At 35.4% G+C, this 21,550-nt stretch overlaps 1 protein-coding gene across 2 annotated transcripts in view; it reads left to right on the top strand.

The window, feature by feature from the left end:
- Positions 1 to 18,571, top strand: part of cntn4 (contactin 4) — a 201,993-nt gene extending 183,422 nt beyond the window's left edge. Inside the window, exons 14-23 of one of the 2 annotated variants that reach the window (XM_065279757.1) lie at positions 642 to 759; positions 2,165 to 2,323; positions 4,591 to 4,740; positions 4,866 to 4,936; positions 9,172 to 9,406; positions 9,653 to 9,768; positions 13,376 to 13,562; positions 13,673 to 13,785; positions 15,057 to 15,225; positions 16,931 to 18,571. In XM_065279757.1, coding sequence (XP_065135829.1) covers positions 642 to 759; positions 2,165 to 2,323; positions 4,591 to 4,740; positions 4,866 to 4,936; positions 9,172 to 9,406; positions 9,653 to 9,768; positions 13,376 to 13,562; positions 13,673 to 13,785; positions 15,057 to 15,225; positions 16,931 to 17,022 — 1,410 coding nt within the window. In that variant the 3' untranslated portion in view covers positions 17,023 to 18,571. Of the gene's footprint in view, positions 1 to 638; positions 760 to 2,164; positions 2,324 to 4,590; positions 4,741 to 4,865; positions 4,937 to 9,171; positions 9,407 to 9,652; positions 9,769 to 13,375; positions 13,563 to 13,672; positions 13,786 to 15,056; positions 15,226 to 16,930 lie in introns of both variants that reach the window. The other variant, XM_065279756.2, reaches the window with a different exon arrangement.
- The last annotated feature ends 2,979 nt before the right edge of the window (positions 18,572 to 21,550 follow it).

Genomic DNA, 21,550 nt, shown 5'->3' with positions numbered 1-21,550 from the left:
ATCTTAAGCATAATTAATCTTTACACTTGAAGTTCTCTCTTTTCATTAAATCGTATTTTTTTCTCTTTTAATGGGGGATGAGGTTTTCTCATTGTTATTTCATAACTGTATGCCATCTCTGGGTTCCCCATCAGCAACCAAATCAGCAAAAAGAACTTTCTAAGTGGACGTGCTTTAGTTTAAGAGCAAAGACCCGTTAATCTTATAATATTTTATATGATTACTATGATTTAACATGAGTGAAGTGTATTAATTGCAGCACTTAAAGCTTGTCTTCAGAGGGAAGACGTGGGAAAAGTATAGACCTGCAAAAGTAAAGTCTGTCTACTGGACTTTGCTTAAGAAGTCAATTAAAGCAATTCAAATACCGACTATATAGAGATTATAATAATCCTGCTTCTTTCTATCAAAAGTAAGTGAATTTTTTTTTTAAGGGACATAAATAATCTGAGGGTTTGAAAAGTCTGGGATTCCCAAATTATGAGTAACAAAAAAATGGAGTTCACCCTGTTATTAGACCAAAATAAAAGATATTTTGCAATTCAGGTTTGTTTTAAATTAGACAAATGCACTTGTATATAACAAAAAAAAAAAACTTCTAACCACATCTTTGTTACATTCTTTTATTTCTTTTCCAGCAGCACTCGGCAGGTGACATTATGATCCGGAACATTCAACTGAGGCATGCTGGGAAATACACGTGTGCTGTGCAGACCAAGGTGGACAGCAGCTCCATTGCAACTGACCTGGTTGTTAGAGGTGAGAAAGCTATAGATACACCACACTTATATATAAATAAGACTTTATTTGAAAAACCCCAGCTACCCACATATTTTTTTTAGTACATAAAGAACATTGTGTGAAAATATAACCTTGATATCTTTATTATTGACTGAGTAAGGCCAAGTCAAATTTTTGCACATTGTGACATTAAAGGGGACATATCATGAAAATCTGACTTTTTCCATGTTTAAGTGCTATAATTCACAGGTCCACTTAGATCTGAAAACCCGAGGTCCGACCCTAAAAGTTTCATGTGTGCCTCGGACACGGGTCGGGTATAATAATAGCGGCATCGGGTCTCGGGTAATTAAAAATAAATGTGTTTTTGCCGAATGGACCCAAAGACCCAAACTCTCATGCGTGTGTGCGTCATTGTCCTTTTCAAACCTCTCCTTTGTTTGCCAAGAGCGCTTGCGACATCGTGTGGCTGGCGGGAGGTAAATTTTTGTTGAGACAGACATGTCAGTCTATTTTTAAATGTACATTTTAGCGATTACATTGGTATCGTCGTCAGATAACACAGTAAAGCAAATGGAGCAGTTCGCCAAATTGGTTGCGAGACCACTGGGGTTTCTTTCTGTCTGACTGCTGCGTGCGGGGCTGCAGACTGCACACGTCAGTGCATTTACATTCATGTTAAAAAAAATTACCACTGGTTCGGGTCAGACTCTAGTCTAATTGTCTTGGGTTTGTCTTGGGTCGGGTCTAAAAAATTATTTATGCACGTCGGGTATAAAGTGATTCAGGTCGGGTACATTTCTTTGGACCCGAGAAGACCTCTTGTCCCCAGTGCTTCTATCAACCTAGAAAATGTGAATAAGATCAACCCAGTAACTTAGTTTTGGTAAACCATTCTCTGCAAGCATATGAAAAAAGTGTTAATTGAAATTTGGCTCCCCTTGTGATGTCAGAATGGGATAATACCGACCCCCTACACTATCCAACCAGAGCATTGACATTTAGTGCAGATATCAGCTCATTTGCATTTTAAAGGACACACACGTACAAAGTAACAATTTTAACATGTTATAATAAATTATCTGTGGGGTATTTTGAACTATAACTTCACATAGATGCTCTGGGGACACCAAAGATTTATTTTACATCTTTAAAAAGTCTGATGAAATGTCCCCTTTTAATATGTCATGAAAACACTGATATTGTAAAGTATAAGCACTGTACCTGTAAATATTAAGGTAACTGAAAAAATGTTTGCGTGTTATCATATAAAATTATATGTAATCAAAAAGAGCTTTAGCACATACACAACCAGCTGCATGTGCATGCTTTAGGTGTCTGTTTATGTACAGTACATGCTACAAACGTAACGTGACTTTGTCGTGTGTCTGTGTGTCTGGTTTGTATGGTGGTTCTGTTTCAGGTCCCCCCGGTCCCCCTACCAGCATCCATGTGGAAGAAATCACAGATACCACTGCTACTCTCTCCTGGAGGCCTGGTCCTGATAATCACAGTCCAATTACTGCCTACACCATCCAGGCTAGAACCCCTTTCTCACTGGGTTGGCAAGCTGTTAGCACAGGTGGGGCTACTGACCAGACTGCACTGATCAAAACATTTGCTCCATAGTTTCTATTTGTTCCGTCCTTCTGCTTTTCCTACACTATTATCCGCTGAGATTTCACGTCTGTAATTTAGTTCCTTAGGATTTTGTTTTTGCTTATTTACACCTTGCCAAATTGGCATTGGCAAGTGACTGGTTTTGGCCTAAAGTGTCTGGTTTTTGCCTAAAGCAACAAGCCAGTTTTAGTTGTATTTTAATGCTGTGTAGCTTATAAACACTAATAAAATGTCATGTCATGTATTATGTAGGACTATTTATATATTATATTATATTATATTATATTATATTATATTATATTATATTATATTATATTATATTATATTATATTATATTATATTATATTATATTATATTATACATTATAATATATATTATATAATATATATTATATATTATACTTATGTACTTTTACTTACGTTTAAAACACACTGAAATGTATAATATTGATGTTTTGACAGGACTAATACGTAAATTATTTACGTATTTACAGCTTCACAGACATCAAGTTATTCCTATTCATAAATATTAAAATCGCGGGCATTGGCGTTTCTCACTTATATTAATGACATGTTTACGGTCATATTTTCTGACTTTAAGACAGTTTACCCATTAACCTAATGAAATGATTATGATATTTAGAGAATTACACAATATTAAACAAGAATAACTGTTACATTTTAAATGTTGTAAATATGTCTACATTGTACGTTTCAGCATCTATTTAATCGTACAAAAAATATGCTTTTTGTTTTTTATATTATATTATATTATATTATATTATATTATATTATATTATATTATATTATACTTATGTACTTTTACTTACGTTTAAAACACACTGAAATGTATAATATTGACATTTTGACAGGACTAATACGTAAATTATTTACGTATTTACAGCTTCACAGACATCAAGTTATTCCTATTCATAAATATTAAAATCGCGGGCATTGGCGTTTCTCACTTATATTAATGACATGTTTACGGTCATATTTTCTGACTTTAAGACAGTTTACCCATTAACCTAATGAAATGATTATGATATTTAGAGAATTACACAATATTAAACAAGAATAACTGTTACATTTTAAATGTTGTAAATATGTCTACATTGTACGTTTCAGCATCTATTTAAACGTACAAAAATATGCTTTTTGTTTTTTAAAGTTATGTGTAAATACTACGCATTAATAATCAGGCCAGGCTGATTATATTATGTTATATTATATTATATTATATTATATTATATTATATTATATTATATTATATTATATTATATTATATTATATTATATTACACATGACCAATTATTTATAAAAAAAATAAACTGTAGTAAACAATGTAGTATACTTTTGCATTTACTATGCTGTAGTAAATTTTAGTATACTACTTATAATGTATAACGTAGTATACTTTATTGTTAATGAGTACACTTTGTTATATACAGTACATATATTGTATAGTACAGCACTCTGTTGTATAAGCTATAGTGTATTGATATAGAATAGTAAATATTGTAGTATATTGTATACTATACTAAAGTAACTGTAGTAAATATTTGTATACTTTATTCTATTAATTAGTACACTAGTATATAATGCATACTACAGTTTTCTGCAGTATCAGCTATAATGTATTGATAAACAGTAGTACATTTTCTGCTTTAAATAGTTTAATATTTATAACTTTGACGTTCAAAAACACTATACTGTAGTATCTAGGAATTTAACTACATTATACTACTGCAAATACTATAGTATACTACAGTATTCTTTTAATGTGGCATATTAAATTGTAATATTTTATATTAGTACGTAGGTTACTTCAAATTCGATGTAAATTTGATTATATTTAGGCTATATTTATACAGACAAATTCACAAATGAAAATCTAAGAGTAATGAGCCATGGTTTACTGTGGAATTAAATAAGCAGTGATAAATAATATAAAAACACAGTCTCGCTCTCTTGTTTGTCTTTGTCAGTAAATGTTGTTAATTATAGACTGCTTAACTGTTGATTTATTTTATTGTATAGTGTTTGTGATAGGGTGTATATTTTGTCTCTGCTTTCAAAGCAGCTATTGATGAGCAAGGTTTCTGTCTCTTACCTACAGAGCTTATTATCTCTGTGCGTTTCATGTTTGTGTGGGGTGTCTGGGGGTCTGTGCATGCACACGAGGGGGTCCGTCTCACAGTCAAGTGTGTTTTGTTGTGTTTTGTTCCAGTGCCGGAGGTAGTGAGGGGCTCACATCTGTCGGCTACAGTAATCGAGCTCAATCCCTGGGTGGAGTACGAGTTCAGAGTATTGGCAAGCAACGCGGTGGGCACAGGGGAGCCCAGCAAACCATCAAAGAAAGCACGGACGAAAGAAACCCGTAAGTGCTCGAGACACGGTGGTCTGCATATGGCAATCTGCATGAGGTCTCATATTATGGTTATTATACATGATTTTAAGTGTTAAACGGACAGAAAGACTGAGTAAATCCTTTCCTCCCCGCAGTTCCCAAGACCACTCCAGCCAATGTGAGCGGAGGAGGTGGCAGTCGATCCGAATTAGTCATCACTTGGGAGGTAAGATGCGTGTTTTTTCTCTCTTAGTGACTCCTTTGTATACAGTCTCCTTTTACAGACCGGCTAGACGCTATTGTTCCCTACATGCGAAGGTTTCATTAATCACAGTAAAGCAGATACACATGACATTTCATTTTCTTCTGGAGCTGAGCTGCAGTAAGTGCCGCTGTCGTACAGCAAACGCGGCAAGGAGTTGTGCAGAGATAATTAAATGGAGTTTCCCGTAAATTTGCGTGGAACTTTTCGCAGATTGTTTTCTGTCTCTCTGTATCTCTCTTTTATGAGACATGCTCTTTTGTTCTGGTTTGAGAGTCGACTGAAACGTTCGCATTATCTATCGAGGTAGACGTTTGTCAAAGAAAGCTCGAAACTGAAGAGTTCTTCATTGTTGGCTTTGAGATAAAAGCTTGTATAGTGCAGAACATCACCTATTGTACCGTAGTATAGCACGTCTTCTTTACCAGCAAAGCACCAGTTACACTTTTTAGGAAGCACCGGTGTGCACTGATGCTGCCCTAATGGGCTTGTTAAATAATTAATCCACTTTTATTAAAAAATCCAGATAATTTACCCACCCTATGTCATCCAAGATGTTTATGTCTTTTTAGATCAGTCGGAAGGATTTTTTTAACGAAAAACATTCAAGGATTTTTCTCTTTATAGTGGACTTTAGTGGACCTCAACAGTTTACAGTTTCAATGCAGTTTAACCCCTTCAGACTCTGTGTCCCCTGGAATGGACATCACATGTTTCAAACCAATAAAAATGCTGATCAACCACACAGATTAAACACCTGAAAAATAATTGAAATTTCATTGCAGCTTTAAAGGGCTCTAAATAATCACAAACAAGGATTAAAGGTCTTTATCTAGCGAAACAATTGTCATTTTTGGCAAAAAAAAGAAAAAGTATGTACTTTATAACCACAACTTCTCATCTTGCACTAGGCTAGCGTGACTTTACGTATTACGTAATCACGTCGAAAGGTCACACGTTACATACGTGAAATGCACACTTGGGGACCATTTAAACAATAAACAGACACAAATACATTTATTTGTATTATTCCACATACAACAACGTTGGAACGGTCATGTGCGACCTTTTGATGTGATAATGTAATACGTAAGGTCACGTTGGCGTATCACACATCTAGTGCAAGATGAGAAGTTGTTTTTAAAGTTTGTTTTTTTTTTTGGCGAAAATGATAATCGTTTCACTAGATAAGACCCTTATGCATCGGTTGGGATTGTTTAGAGCCCTTTGAAGCTGCATTGAAACTGTAAACTGTTGAGGTCCACTAAATTTCACTATATGGAGAAAATCCTGGAACGTTTTCATAAACAAAACAAAAATTTTTTCTTGACTGTCAAAGAAATATATTTATTAAATATTATATTTAAATATTTAAGCCATAAATTAAAACCGTAAGGAATATTGTTTCCAGATCCAAACCTCCACTCATTTCTTGGGGTGGGCCGATCCGATATTCTGTGTCGGTATTAGTCCGATATTGGCGAAAATGGACAGATACCAACACTGACCTTAACTGTCATGGCAACTTGACGTAAAGAGGACTTACTGAGCAACATGCCATAAAAGTGTGACATAAGCTACATGCTGAAAAACGCGGCAAGTAGAAACCGTAGATAAGCATAAGCAATAGATGAGATCTGTCCCGAGGTACTTTATTATGTTTATCATCTCTAAGGGGCTGTTTACACTTGGTATTAAGATGTGTTTTCATCGATCGGATCACAAGTGGACGAGAGAGACACATTACGTTTACACCTGGTATTTAAATCCGTCTCTTTTGCCCACTTTCGACCACTTCTGTCCTGAATACTGTGAGGGGGTGGTCTGTGAGGGGGTGGGCGAGGCTCTCTGCTGTCATTCAGACACGAGCGGGAGTAATTATGAGTTTATATGGACGCAAACTAATATTATGTCGGAGTCCGCTGCTTGTTTAGCAAGTAAACATGCTGCACAGAGTTTTGTACGTGTGTATGTAAGAGCTTTCTCTGAATTTTCAGCGCAATTGATGAAATAGGATCGCGCAACTTTCACGCTTTCAAAACGAAACTACGGAGAACACCCGCAGTAGTTTTATCAATGAAAGGCTAAAAATAGCGCTGTTCACCGTATGTTCACGCCAGAAGTCAAAAAAGACGTAAAACTTGTGTTTAATACCTCAGATTAGATAAATGGGTGGAGAGAAGGCGGTCGCGTGTGGCTGTTCGAACACATTTAACCACATTGCGTTCCGCAACTCCAAAGCGATACGATCGAAAGTGGTTTCGACTACCTCTGGATGTGGTTGTAAGTGGTCGAAAGTGGACGCGTTCAAAACGTTTTGAACACCGTTTACACCTGGCATTAACGTCATCCACTTGTGATCCGATCGACGAAAACGCATGTTAATGCCAAGTGTAAACAGCCTCTAAGTTATGGTTTACTTCACCCGTTTACTTTACATATTTATGGCTAACAAATGCGTTATTTGCAGCATAATTGATAAAAAGGGTGAAAAGGTATTGGATCAGGATTGGTTTTGACAGATACTAAAGGTTGTGTGGTATTGACATCGTTATCAGACAAGAAAAAGTGGTAATGGCCAAGCCCTACTCATTTCAATAAAGAATATTATTTAAACATCCTTTAAACACTATTTATTCATATCACACATTTAAGCAAACATTTTATAAAACTGTGTTTTATAAAAATGTACACTGCAGTATTCAGGCTCACAAAATTATCAACAACAATATATTAATAATTCGTAAAAAATTAATCCATGCCTGGTCTTCTTTGATTTTGTTATGGAGATAAAAAATTAAGATTGTGTGTTTTTGGTAGTTTTGCATTGTGATACAAGTGTGTATTTATATATGATTTTTGTATATGATTTTTGTTTTGTTATTTATGGCATTTGAGATCGTTGGACCAGGAAGTGGTCCATTACATCAGACTAAAGCCCATATGCAGCCCTTTAATGTACCTACTCTTGAAAACATCTTAAACCAGTGGTTTTCAAACTGGGGGCCGGGGCCCCCAGGGGGGCCGCGAGATGGTGCCAGGGGGGCCCTAGTTTTATGATATTTTATAAAATACATTCATTTATCATGAATTCTGTGTAATTAAACCTAACAAATAATAAGCCAACTAACCAACAGCACTACTAGGTATAAGTTTATATGTTTGGTTTAATTAAAATATTACATTTTAAAACTGTTTTTGTCATAAATTTTATTTCGGGGGGCCGCGAAAAAATGCACTGTACACAAGGGGGGCCGCACACTGAAAAAGTTTGGGAACCACTGTCTTAAACCATGCGTACTCTTTTATCAAACATTTAATCAAATCAATCGTGGGTGTCCTGTGCTTAAGGACCCATATTTATACCACGCATTTCAATTCGATTTGATCACTTAATACTGATGTAGACAGTAACGTAAAGGTTTCAGAACAGAGCCCATTTGTTTTGGTCTCTCCGTGGCAAATTGTTGTTTTCACACAGCAGGCTTTGGAGTGAGCGCTTGATTACAGGTACATTTTCATTTAGTCATTAAGCTCTCCCGGCAGATTGCGAAACGCACAAGTGTGTGCAAGCATGAAAAAAATGATCGCACGCCATGGTTTCAGACTAATGGATGCTATTTTCCGGTGGTCTCACTGTTACCACACCGCATTACCGCGTGGTCAGAGCCAGACGATACTTCAAACAAAACCACCATGATATCATTACCTGGCAAAAACGATTTCCAGGGAGATGGCATCCCGCTTTTGCTGAAGAGGCCGAGGTGACAGCTATTGGCTCAGACGGCGTCACGCCGGAGATTAGCTGGAATGTGACGTCTGATGCCTGACAGGTATCGGGAGAGTCATAAACCTTCGTTTTCATCATGGCCAGAAGATACGACATTGAGGTGTTTGTGTATAAACTAAGGTTACAGAAAAAAAGCATTATTTTATAAAAGTGCTATCGTGGTGCCATGGTACAGTAGCAGTGTATATAATATTTCATGTTGCATGTTGGAGCTTTGTTTATATTAGTACCTCAGTGGTGCATAGTGCATACAATTTTTTGGGCATATTTTTATATCATCTTATCATATGGAGCGTCACACATTTCCTCAAATTGTTATTTGTAATAAACATGATACAATAAATTAGACAAATACAGAACAGGATTTTTATTTTGTACCTGACTGTATGTGTCTTATCTCTATGTGCAGCCTGTTCCCGAAGAGCTCCAGAACGGAGGAGGATTCGGCTACGTCGTGGCTTTCAGGCCCTTTGGCGCCACCGGGTGGATGCAGGCGGCTGTTCCCTCTCCTGAAGCCTCTAAATACGTCTTCAAAAACGAGACCATCTTGCCCTTTTCCCCTTTCCAAGTCAAAGTGGGGGTTTACAATAACAAGGGGGAAGGACCTTTCGGACCCGTGATCACCATTTATTCTGCTGAGGAGGGTCAGTTACATTAAGTGCAGTGTTTGGTTTTGTGTAGCGGAGAAATTAAAGTCGAATGCACCTTTTGACATTTCGCTGTGGAACATTTAGCAGGAAGTTAATAGGAGCCAAGTTAACTGGAGTGTATTGGGCCAGAACCTATTAATCATGGCCGGGCCTTGTTTTTCGAGAGAAATTGATGTTTTGAGACATATGTTGAAAAAGGCCTAATTGAACTTCTTACTCGATTTCTTACTTACACTTTAGAGCCCGGACGAGCACCTACCCGACTCCGAGCCAAAAGTCTTTCGGCGTTTGATGTAGAGGTGTCATGGAAAGCCCTTCCTTGGAGCACAAGCAAAAAACGCGTTATGGGTTATGAGGTAAACTATTATTTTAAATGTAGAAAATTAAAATTATATTTATGGACAGAAGAATGACATCAAGCGTTTAGCATATTTTTTTGTATTGTATTATATGTTGTATTTTTTTTTTCCCAAGTTGAGCATCTCTATTAAATTTTCTCCTTATGTGTTTTATTCACCCCGATCCTGTTAAAAAGTATGTTGGTAACACTTTAGTTCATTAGTTAACATTAGTTAATGTATTAACTAACATGAACAAACCATGAACATTTGTCACAGTATTTATTAATCTTTGTTAATGTTAGTTAATAGAAATAAAGATTTTATAGATTTTAATAAAGTATTAGTAATTGTTGAAATTAACATTAACAACGATTAATAAATGCTGTATAAGTGCAGTTCGTTATTAGTTCATGTTAACTAATGTAGTTAACTAATGAACCTTATTTTAAAGTGTTACCAGTATGTTTGTTTGATTTTGTTACAGGATTTTATGCTTCACTGAGTCAGGCTGAACATGTTACAATATGATTTACAGGGTTCCCACGGGTCATGGAATTTCTGGAATATCATGGAATTTTAAAAGGTTTTTTCCAGACATTGAAAGTCAGGGAATTAAAAAAAGTCATAGAATATCAGGGGTTTTGTTTGTTGCTTTAAATTTTAGTTTCCATTTACCAAAATGTAATCCGATTGTTAACTTGTGATGCAAGAAATACCATTTCCGGATCCAAGCCTCCCTGACTACAATTTAAACAGCTGTTTGTTATTGGCACTGTTTATTTATTTCACAAATTTAAGCTACATTTGGTTACACTTTACTTTAATGGGTGTTCATAAGACCGACATGACACCTTCATAATCATGACATGACCACTTGCTTTTATGCACATTTATGTCACACATTTTTTTTAAAAAGTGTAATTTTTAATGCAAATATGACATTGTTTGAGATGTCTTTGTTATGACAACTTGACATTGATTAACCAATACATCATGTCATGACAAATTGACATTACCAGGACAACGTAACTGACCACATTTTACCAGTGATATAAATTGAAGTCTTAATACTCTGTCATATAGTTTTATAACAGCGTCTTGAATATTTTTCTTGACCTCAGCTACAGTGGTACAAATATAATTTTTCATTAAAATGTCATTAAGTGTTAATACTCTGTCAAATAATTTTATAACAGCGTAAAGAATATTCTTCAGTTCATAATGTTTTTTCCATGTGTTTAAGAAATAAAATCAATTATCCAATAATAATCAAATCATAATAATAATTAAAATTGATAAAATTATATTTTATTGCATTTGGACCGATTCCCCCCAAAATTAAATGAAAACAGTACAATAATGGGTTAAGCCATGCAGTGTTGGGTCAGTATTTCTGGAAAAAAAGTTAATTATATTAAATTAATTAATGTTTTTTTTTTCTCTATGTCAGAAAACTTCAGATCCCTCTGTGTAAGGAAGAACAAGCTCTGCGTTAGTTCATTGTGCACACATAAAGTATAATCTTATATAGTCTGTTGCATTTTGTTAAGGTATTTAATATCATTTGACATAGTATTAACACGTAATGACATTTACTTTACAGTTTAATGTAATGTTAACCCATAAAGCTAAGTAGTTTCTTAAGTTTGATCATTATTCTACTATGTCATGTTTATGATGGATTTATGACAAGTTATGATGTATTGGTTTATGTCAAGTTGTCATAACAAAGACAATTCAAACAATGTCATCTTTGCATAAAGGTGTCATAATTGAACAAATGACACTTAATGACAGTTGTCATGTCATGATTATGAAGGTGACATGTCAGTCTTATGAACACCCCGGACATAGGTCATGTAAATTCAGTTTTTTAGTTAGTAAAAGTCAGGAAATTTTTGCATTTAGAGTGGGAACCCTGGATTTACTGTATACCATATTGCATATGTTCAATGTGCATTTTGTTGACACTATACATAATATATACTACAGTAATAGGTATTATGCTATGCCAAACATGCATTACTTACGAATGAGAGAGCATTTACGATTTCGTCTAAGGAACTTTGTCTTTCTTATTCTCGTGTCAGATAAAATTTTAAATGAATTTCTGACAAATATATTTTTTAATGGATCTTATTGTTTGTGCTTTTATAAGAGCCTGGTATCGGTGACTAAGGTCCATCTAGTGTTGTGTGATGTACTAAGTGCATAATGTGTTTTTAGCTGCGAGCTCAGATCATAAATTTAAAGCACCGAGACCTTTTTGTCCTTTGCTAACAGCTCTGGAACAAATACAAATGAGATTTGCATCCTCATCCATCTCTGACTTTCAGCTTGGACCATCCAGACATTAGATGGGGAAAGGATTTATCAGTCAAGCTGACAGTTGTACATTATGATTTGCCTGCGACAGGTTCATTTCCATACTGACGCACTTTATTTAAAAAAAAAAAACTACAGCAAACACCCCAATTTCAGACCAAAAGCTAAAGTTAAGATATGCTAGAAACAGGGTTCCCACCACTGGTCCTTGAAATCCTTAAAGGTTTGTGAATCTGGGGGGGAAAATTCAAGGCCCTCTGAAGTTTTTGAAAATATACATACATAGATAATACAGGTCATTGAAAGTGCTTGAATCTATTTTATGCAAAAAGTTTTCTGGAAAAAAATCCATATTAATCCCTGTGTAGTGTAGGATAATAACATAAAAATTCTAGACTTTTTAAGCACACCTGCTAAATTGTTCACTTTAAATGCTTATATCTTCTGTTTTTGATTTATACCAAAATGCTTTTTTGCATAGTTGTTTGATACATCGGTTTACGTATGTAACTGTTGTTCCCTGAGAAGGGAACGAGACGCTGCGTCTCCCTTGCCATTCTTCCTGCGTCCCTGTAACACCGTCTTTGGCGAAATTTCAGATAGTGATATACTTCCTGGCTCCAGCGTCACCCTGTCTTTGTCGTTAAGCCTCACCATTGGTTGAATTTGATATACACATTCAGACACACTTACCCCTGGAGGCGTCCCCAAAGTGTCACCGCAGTGACGCAGTGCGAGTTCCCTAAAAAGGGAACTGTAATAATGTATCTTAAAAGGTAACGCGATGTAACCTTGCTCTCATTTGAAATGTTTCACTACATTTAGTCCATGAATTTGAGGGTATTGGACCTGGAAAGTCCTTGAAAGGTCCTTGAATTTAAAGTTAACTAAGGTGTGGGAACCCTGTAGAAAGAAAGCGTCAAGAGGCTTAAGAAGCCTCATACTCTATTATAGATTACACAGATATCGCAATCTGTGAGACATTTCGGTCAAAATACCTTTTGCGTGTATTTGGACTCTGCATCAAAGTTTAATTTTCATTGATTTCAATCTTTGACATGACCTTAGTCAGTCAGTTTTATAGATATCAAGGTTATATTTTTACTGAATGTTCTTTACATTATTTATGTAGAAAACAATAAAATGACTTTAGCTTTGTTTTCAAAGGCAGGGTGGCATATTATCACTAAATAAATAAAGTTCACATGAGGATAAATGCATTAAATAATCTTTATTTTAATGGTAAACTTTTTCTTTAACCTACAGCAGTTCATCACAGTATTGTTTTTGTCTTTAGTTAAGATACTGGGAGAAGAATGAGAAAGAAGATACAGCTAGCCTATTGAGGACAGTGGGAAATCGGACACTGGCTATTATTCAAGGACTGAAGGGTAGCAGTACATATTATGTCAATGTACGGGCTTATAACACTGCGGGTACAGGACCACCAAGTCCAGCAGTCAATGTCACCACAAAAAAGCCTCGTAAGTAAAAAAAAAAAATGTTTGTTTGTTTTATAGTAAACATTTTTCTCAATGCTTAAGGGTTTAACTGTACTTGTTTGGAATTGAAGATCTTATATTTCTTCTTGTAGCACCCAGCCAACCTCCTTCAAAAGTCATGTGGAATACTTCAAACTCCAAAATTATTCTCAACTGGGAACAGGTGAAACCTCTAGAAAATGAATCTGAGGTCATGGGCTATAAGGTGAGCATGATATTTATTAAAAAAAAACATTTAGTATGTATTTATCATGTTTTCCTAATTGTATTATTAAATTACTATTTTGATATGCGTTACCTAACAAGTATGTAGGGGAGAGCTGGGCACAACTTAACGCTTTTTGGTTTTGGCTCACTCATTCAAAAAAATATTTGAGTTTGATTAATTATATATTAACACAAGCAACACACACATCTCTGCTACAAATGAACATTTGAAGTTTGTTTCTATTACTTACCATTCTTGGACAATTACACCAAAAGTGACAGAAGTGCAAACGTTACAAATTACCCCATAGGTGGGGTTAATTGTAACAGGCAGGGGTTAGTTGTAACACTTGCTAAAAATTAAGTTTGCAGGCAAATATTTCAATATTATTGTGTCTATATACTTGAAGTGGATATTGTTTATATATCTGTCTATAATAGACAGGTATCCACAGTGTATTCATTCATCCAGCCCTTTTCTAACAATAGTTCAATTATAAATGGATACAAATGTCTAAATATGTGAGAAAAAGCAGCACAATTATGACAAAAAAAATGTTTTTATATGTGACCCAGTCTGTAATAACCATACTAAAGTTTCAAAACCTAATTCTGAGATACTGAGCATCACAGTCTGATTGTAGCCATTCATTTCATTATGATTTAAATCTTTGACGTGACCTTATTCAATCAATATTAAAGATATGAACAAAAATACATTTGACACACAATTTTTGATAAGACAGGCACATTTATTTTGTTGGCAGCAAGAAATCATTCTTGTGTAGCCTATTTAAAACAACGTCAAGAATTACGCTAACGTTAGCGGTTTTCATATCGTAAGTGCTGAGGGGTTAGTTGTAACACAGCGTTACAATTAACCTTGCTGGGTCAAAATATTTTCAAGCACACCAAAAAAGTTGCTAAGAGCTGCAGACATGATGATATTTGATATCAGTGTCATTTTCCAAAACTTTGCCCAATGTCACAAATAAAAGGAGTGATACAGTAATTTCCATTTGATGGTATTAAAATCAAAATAATAGTTATTACTTGATGATTGCAATAAAAAATCTTTGGTTATTTGTCTGGGTGAATTGTTTATTTAGACTCATTTTAGCTATTTATGCACATCCAATTTGCTCGTGCAATCCACGGCAATCTAGATACCATCATTGGCCATTACCAAACCCATATCGGTCGACCACTAATTAGTGCACTTAAAATCAAGTGGGAGATAAAAATCATCTTGCTGAAATCACTGTGCAGGTCCTGTACAAGCGCAACAGATTCAGCAGACCCAGCGTCATGGAGACCAACACCACATCTGTGGAGCTCTCACTTCCCACAGATGAGGAGTACATCATCCAGATCAAACCGTTCGGAGAAGGTGGAGAGGGCAGCAGTAGCCGACAAATCACCATTCCCAGAATATCAGGTACTAAGATATGCTTTTAAAGTTAAAACTTAACACTTTACAATATGAGAAGCTCAGATGCAAAAGCCGATAAACGCCACAAGGGGACATTTCACAACACTTTTTTTAAGATGTAAAATAAATCTTTGGTGTTCCCAGAGTATTTATGTAAAGTTTTAGCTCAAAATACTTTATAGATAATTTATTATAACATGTTAAAATTGCCACTTTGTAGATGTGAGCAAAAATGGGCCATTTTGGGTGTGTCCTTTAAAATGCAAATGAGCTGATCTCTACACTAAATGGCAGAATCATGGTTGGATAGTGCAGATTAAGGGGCGGTATTATCCCCTTCTGACATCACAAGGGAGCCAAATTTCAATTACCTATTTTATCACATGCTTGCAGAGAATGGTTTACTAAAACTAAGTTACTGGGTTGATCTATATCTGAATTATAAATACAGATCACAGAGTTCTTTCCATACATGTAAAGTGAATGGTGACTATGATGGTGTCCTTGGTCACTATCTGCTTTCATGTATAGAAACAACTACCGTGCCCTGGAAAGGCAAAAATAAATTACAATGGTAAATTACTTATTTACAGATTAAACAAATTTACAAGTTTTTTAACAAATTTACACGTTTTTTTAACAAATTTACAAGTTTTTTAACCAATTTATAAGTTTTTTTAACAAATCTACAAATGTTTAAACAAATTTACAATGAGCGAACAAAAGTACAAGTTTTTAAACAAATTTAGAATGAGTGAACAAATTAACACGTTTTTTTTAACAAATTTACAAGTTTTTTAACAAATTGACAATGAGCGAACAAAATTACAAGTTTTAAAACAAATTTACGTTTATTACAGAAAGGGTAGGTACAATACGCTGACATCACGCATCTGAGCCTCCGGTGGAAAGAGAACCCGGAAGTAACGCCGTAAATCTCATGAGAGTTGTACATCCTATTAACGGAAAGAGAGTGTTAATATATAACCTTTCATTGCTTCCAAAGGGACTTAAAGGGATATTGGACCTTATTTTCAGGTAAATTAAATCGTTTTAGTTAGCATGTGATTCACGGCGATACTTCCGGGTTTCTTCCCACCGTAGGCTCGGATGCATGACGTCAGCGTATTGTACCTACCCTTTTCGTAAAAAAAACGTAAATTTGTTTTAAAACTTGTAATTTTGTTCGCTCATTGTCAATTTGTTAAAAAACTTGTACATTTGTTCACTCATTGTAAATTTGTTTAAAAACGTGTAAAAAAAATTTAAAAACTTGTAAATTTGTTCACTCATTGTAAATTTGTTAAAAAAACTTGTACATTTATTCACTCATTGTAAATTTATTAAAAAACTTGTAAATTTGTTAAAAAACTTGTGCATTTGTTAAAAAACTTGTAAATAAGTAATTTACCATTGTAAATTATTTTTGCACCTCGAGGCCACCGTAAACAACAGATCAGACATTCTGCCCATACCCAACATGAAAATGATAAAATGTGGCCCTATTTGTGAAAACCAAAAATTTTTTGGCTATTTACTATTTTCTACATAAAATCATCCTACAAATATTTCGTCTGGATTTCACAGAGACAGACACTTTTGAGTAAACGGTCTCTTTAAACATGAGCTACTCATTTGCATTGTTTTTGATGTTGCAGTGTAAGCTCGATTGTCTTGGCAATTTACATTTGTTTTTGTTTGGTTCTCTCAGGTCCCAACGCTATCGGCTCGGCGTCCAGCGTCTCCACGCTCTCAGCGCTCAGCACAATAGCTCTCTCCCTCACAGCTCGAACATCTTTATGACAGAACACAGCGCAGGCCGCTGACTGCAGACCAGACGTTCTTCCCGCAGAGAAGACTTTGAGAAAACAGACTCAGAAACTCGCATTGCAGAGGAAAAACCTTGAGATGGAAATAACGGGTGTGTGGTTTGAAGGTGAACCGAATGGGACTGAATTTGATGTTACCAAAGCAGCTTTTAAAAAAAACGAGTGAGAGAAATACGTCACGTGCTTCTTTTGTATGGACGACATATCTAGCTTTTTACTTTGTTTCGTTGAGGCGTCCGTTTGTTCCTATAACTGTACTGTACGCCGGGTGTGTAGGAACCGCTTTAGATGCATGTCACGTGCGATGTTTTGTAAGAGAATGTTTGAACATTAACCATTTAAAGCAAGACATATTTGGCCGAAAATGGACTTATTTATGGTGACGGCCCTTGAGAATCTCCGAGGACTATTTACTGTTTACGACGTGGGAATACTTGCACTGAAATCACGACAGAAAATGGACACGCAACCACGAAAGCTGCTACGAAGCCTAGGCTGACGTCATCGAAGTTGTCTTCGTCACCTTCTTTCTTTCTGGTCAGCGGCAAACTTCGGGCGGTTCGATTGTGATTCCCATCAACCCTTTGCTTCTCTGTTGTTTTGTATCGCATCTTTAGCTCTTTGCCTTGTGTGTGCCTGTGCTCTGTCTTTTAAAATCCTCAGGTCCTCAAAAAAGCCTTAATACATATTTCTTAGCATTAACTAGTTAAGTGCTGGACGCCAGGACTGGATAGTTCAGACAGGAGGCCGGGGTCATAGTCAAATCAAAATTTGGTTTCAGGTCGGGGTTTGTAGTAGGTAAGGAGTTTATTGCTTCCATATTCCATATTATAACAGTCGTATGCTGTTATTCATTGTTTGAAGGCAATACAGTGTGCGTGTGTATGCTTGTGTGTGTGTGTGTGTGTATGACCTCTACTTATGTAGGGGCTACGGCTCTGCATTTTTTTTTAAATGCCATGTGGGACCGATGCGGTAAAGTAGCTTGTCATTTATTGAGGTGCAATCGGTAGACGTACTGCTTGAAAAGGCACGCGATCCACGACTGAGTGAAAACAGCGTACATGTAAATGCTTTTTGTATATTCCAGATAATTTATATTTAAGTGGACAACGTCAAACAAGTTTCCTACGAACTCGTCTCGGTTTATACCTAAAAGAATAGACGTTTCTTAGCTTAAAAGTGGCTCTGCATGTGGATGTATTCATTTCCATCTTAATTCATTAGGTACTAACTGAAAAACCTTTGACTGCGGATGTGATGCAGTCGTTCATCTCTGAAGATTTGTGTATTGGTGTGTCTACCATAACCAACTTTCTCGAAACCAGTGCTTTCCATTAAACTTCTTGGCTTTGTCAGAGATCCATTTATTGAAACATTACTTTTTCCTCCAAGGTTCTCTGTTTATACTGGATTAAAAAAAATAAATGACATTTATAAAAAATGACTGTATTACACTGAACAAGTTTTGTTGGAATTTGGGTGGATTATATGTAATAGATATGTGGTTATAAAGCAGTGGTTCTCAAACTGGGGTCCGGGGCCCCCAGGGGGGCCGCGAGATGGTGCCAGGGGGGGCCCCAGTTTTATGACATTTTATAAAATAAAAACAATTTATCATGAATTCTGTGCAATTAAACCTAAAAAAATAAGGCTACTAACCAACAGCACTACTTTGTATCATTCAATATGTTTTACTTAATTAAAAGTAGAGTTTCAATATTTTTTTTGTTATAAATTTTATATTGGGGGGCCGTGAAGGAATGTGGCATACACAAAGGGGGCCGCACGCTGAAAAAGTTTGAGAACCATTGTTATAAAGTACTTTATTTAATCATTTCTAACCTGCGTAATGTTTCGGTATAAACTCTGACCATATGCTTTCAAACTTCAAAACACAGCATAAACTTTCAAATACATCTGGACCCATCCCAGACAGCAGCCGGCTCCACAGCGAAAGCCGTTTTTCCACTGTATCTGACATTCGGACGTGACTGCAGGAGTTCGCCCCCTAATGGCAGTCATCATGAATTTAAGTTTAGTCGTAAATCCGTGCCAACATGGGAGAATCTTATTCCAGCGCAAGAGCCTTCAATCTACGAATATTCATTATGGAATAAATATATGAATACTAATGAATGAAATATAAACAGCTAAGCATATATGACAAAGACCGCCAATATTTTTGGAAAGAATATATTCAGACAAGATTAACTTTTTCCCGCCATTGATGCACTTACCCAACTTATGAAAAAACTGAAGCCAAAACGTTATTTACTAATTTTAAACTCTGTGTATCTTTTGATAATCGTTTTGAATCTGATCTCTAACAAAATTTCTTCACAAAAAGGCAATTATTTCAGATTTTTGCTAAAAAAAATTTTTTTAAAGAAAAATACTCATATTTAAGAGTTTATAAGCAGAGAAAAAATATAGATATAATGAAAAGTTTTTTCCCGTTTTGTTTGTTTGAAAGCAGAGTGTCTGTTCTTTTATTTAATATATTTGTATGTTTATATTTTTAGAAGAACATTTTCCTGGAAGGCATTTTGTGAAACTTGTGAAAATCACAAAAAATGCTGGCGGACAACTTTTCAAAAAATGGCTGGCGGGGAATGAGTTAAAAGAAAACGCTTTCCTGCCAATAACTATTTTTTCCGGCAATCCGTATTTCGGCTATTAGCCACCAGGTGCCGCTCTTACTGAACTGATAAAACCCAGAAGTTTTCCCTTAGGGCAAACAGTTCAAACTCCGTGATTGTTTTGAAGATCGCTTTGAATTTTTCCCTTTTAGCTAAAAATTTTGTCTTTTCGATGAAACCTACCCTTTTTTTTAGAGGTGATAAAAAGAGAACAAATTAAGATAGGACAAAACTTATGTTTTGTTTTGTTTTTTGAAAGCAGAGGGTCTGTTCTTTCATTTGATATATTGTATGTTTATATATTTAAAGAAGAATGTTTCTGGAAGGCATCAAACTTTTGTGAAAATCATAAGGAAAGCTGGCGCTGTCTGGCAACTTTTTTTAAATTGCTGGCGTGGAAAGAGTTCAAAATAATGTGTAAATATTACATATATAATAATAATTATAATATTTATTACAATTTACCAGTGTTACTGATAATGTTAAACGAAAAAAGGCTTTATAAAATTCACCTTACACACAGTTTTAGATTAAAATACACTGAAATGCATCACTTCCGATCTGCGTATCGCATACTTATTTATTTATTCATTTAGCTGACGCTTTTATCCAAAGCGACTTACAATTGCTGAATATGTCAGAGGTCACACGCCTCTGGAGCAACTAGGGGTTAAGTGTCTTGCTCAGGGACACAATGGTGTGGATTCGAACCCGGGTCTCTCACACCAAAGGCGAGTGTCTTATCCACTGCGCCATCACCACCCACCCACCATGCGGGTGATTCTCATGAAATTAGACTTATGAACATCATGAAACATTTTGATAAATAAAAAGTAAATGCAAAGTAAGAGTATCAAAATAAGAAGCATACAGTTACAAACATCTCTTCATGTACTATTTTGACCATGACTTCAAATGACATCATAAAACCAATTTAGTTGTTTTTTCCACATTTAAGGGGACAATTTTCATTACCACAACGTGTCCATGACTGGATTTGGGTTCTTTGACATGAAAATATTTATAATTGAAAAATCGAAAAAATATAAAGCATCAGTGCATGTTAAACATTTACAGTTAAGAAACATGTGGAATTTGGTGATTATTGGTAAATGTAGAGACAATAATAAGGAATATAAATGTGTCCAAGACCAATTTTCTCATCCTCCGCAACAATTTTCAAACATTGTTTAAGCCCTCAAGGAACTAACATTTTCAAAAAAAAATAGTTGGAAGGGACATAATTGACTGTGACACTCAAGATGGCTACCAGGTAAGCAGTTCTTATTTTTTTTCTCTCCAGATTAAAGTTGAAATTTTGTTTGTCATAGTACCTAGACAACTATTTAGTTCTCATTACCGAAACATGTGTTTGTAAATGCATATATTTAATGTAATATCATGTTGCGGTAATTATCATTTTTGATGATAATGTAAACAATTCTATAGGAAATATTTTTAAATCCTCTAAAAATAATGGTTATAGTAAAATCAGACCTTAATCTGATTTGTGCAACAAAAAAAATTGGCTTCAAGGGCTTTTTAAAAATTCTGATGCTGGACACCTTCTAAATCTGAATTTCTTGAGAATCACCCATGCGGTGTAGTCGCACAATTAACTTTTTTTTAACTGATTCAACGCTCAAAACGGATCCGCAAATTACGCATCCGCAGATGGGCGGCACCTCATGCAGCCCCTTTTATTTGTGTTAGGCGTATTTGAAGACAAGCAAAAATCTTGTGTGCATACTTGCTCCTGAAGGTATTTGCATGGTTACATAAAAATGTGGACCTTTTCAACCACAAAAACACAAACAATCTGCCTACAAACCTACATGGAAGAACCAATTGGGAAAGACA

This window comes from Paramisgurnus dabryanus, chromosome 7 (assembly GCF_030506205.2).
Source record: "Paramisgurnus dabryanus chromosome 7, PD_genome_1.1, whole genome shotgun sequence".
Taxonomy (NCBI): Eukaryota; Metazoa; Chordata; class Actinopteri; order Cypriniformes; family Cobitidae; genus Paramisgurnus; species Paramisgurnus dabryanus.
This window is presented reverse-complemented; position numbering and strand designations above follow the sequence as displayed.